Genomic DNA, 1695 nt, shown 5'->3' with positions numbered 1-1695 from the left:
CCTCCCTCCCTCCCTCCCTCCCTCCCTCAGAGATGCTGTGATGGGTGTAAGTACAAAGACAGATCATAACTGTTGTAACTTTGAAAGGTCACTACATGAGTGGTTGTAAGTTGAGGACTGCCCGTTCTCACCTTCCCCTAGTTTTTGACCTGCCACCACCCGCTTTTGGGGAGGTCCCACTCGCCTGGAGCCTCTGAGATCCTCAGGGTGGCCCCCCCTCCGCCCCCTTCCCCAAAAGGCCTCTCTACTGGGCTCAGCCCAAAGGCAGCCTTCTCCTCCCCCTCCCGAGAGCCGGCCGGGACCCTGAGGCCTCTGCTTGCCTTCCAGCCCCACAGCTCGCAAGGAGGGCCTGGGGAGCCCTCTTTCCGGGAAGGACCTGGAGACCCTCTCGGGGTCTCGTAGCCAAGTGGTGGCCACCACTAGAGAGCTGGACGGAAAAGACGCCTTGCTCCGCGACCAGGAGGCCTCCAGCCTTGACACGCATCGCTCTGAGTCGGCGCCAAGAGACGATAGCAGCATCAGGCCCAGGTAGCTTTTCACGGCGGTCTCCCGTCTTTTGCTTCCCAGCTTAGCCTTCCCTGTACCCCATCTCTGGCCTGCAGGTCCCGGTCCCTTCGTACGGGAGACAGCGTTTCCATCACGAACGAGGGGTAACAATATCGCATGTATGGATGAACCTGGGCCACAGGGGAAGAGGTGCTGCTTAGGGAAGGATAAGGATAAGAGACAGCCAAGCCCACAGCTGTATAACGGATGGAGAAAGACACTCAGAAGAGAGTGTCTCTCCGTAGTTTGTAAAGGAGAGGGGTATAAGGCAGGGGTAGGCCACCTTGGCTCTTTTATGACTCGTGGACTTCAACTCCCAGAATTCCTGAGGCAGCTGTGCTGGCTCAGGAATTCTGGGAGTTGAAGTCCACGAGTCATAAAAGAGCCAAGGTGGCCTACCCCTGGTATAAGGCTAGGTGGGAAAGACTTTGGGGGACTGAGCGAAGGGATGATGCTTAGGAAACGTCGGATAAGAGGCCGCAGGGCCCACAGCTGTATAATGGGTGGAGAAAGAGGCGCAGAAGGAAACCTCTCTTAAGTTATCAGGCTTTAAAAAGAGAGAGTGGGAGATTTGTACTTTCAGACAGTGGTGGCTTAGCAATGGGCTGCAGCAGTCCTGGGCTACATCAACAGAGGGATAGCACCAAGATCATGTGAAGTGAAAGACTACATCCAATTCTGGTCCTGAGAGAAGGTCCTGAGGTCCTAAAAAGAGACTAGAGGGTTAGGAGGTTGGAGGCTAAATTGAGGGAACTGAGTAGGCACCTGGAGGAAACGGTCTATCTGGACCCTCTCCAGTCGGGCTTCAGGCCGGGGTACAGCACGGAAACGGCATTGGTCACGTTGGTTAATGATCTCTGGAGGGCCCGGGACAGGGGTTGTTCCTCTGTCCTTGTTCTTTTGGACCTCTCAGCGGCTTTTGATACTGTGGACCACAGTATCATGCTGCAGCGGTTGGGTGGGTTGGGAGTGGGAGGCACCGTGATGCGGTGGTTCTCCTCCTTCCTCACCGACCGTACGCAGTCCGTATTGGCAGGGGGACAGAGGTCGACTCCAAGGCCCCTAACTTGTGGGGTCCCACAGGGGTCGGTCCTCTCTCCACTTCTGTTCAATATTTATGTGAAGCCGCTGGGGGAGATCATTCGTGGC

General features: G+C 56.1%; 1 protein-coding gene across 1 annotated transcript in view; it reads left to right on the top strand.

Moving 5' to 3' along the window:
• The window catches only part of KIF9 (kinesin family member 9), a 29642-nt gene that overhangs the window by 19780 nt on the left and 8167 nt on the right, over window positions 1-1695 (top strand). The window contains 1 exon segment of the mRNA XM_029283800.1: window positions 328-528. Within this exon segment, the coding sequence (XP_029139633.1) occupies window positions 328-528 (201 nt within the window).

Source organism: Protobothrops mucrosquamatus, unplaced genomic scaffold (assembly GCF_001527695.2).
Source record: "Protobothrops mucrosquamatus isolate PMUCROS unplaced genomic scaffold, P.Mucros_1.0 scaffold235, whole genome shotgun sequence".
In the NCBI taxonomy this organism is placed as follows: Eukaryota; Metazoa; Chordata; class Lepidosauria; order Squamata; family Viperidae; genus Protobothrops; species Protobothrops mucrosquamatus.
This window is presented reverse-complemented; position numbering and strand designations above follow the sequence as displayed.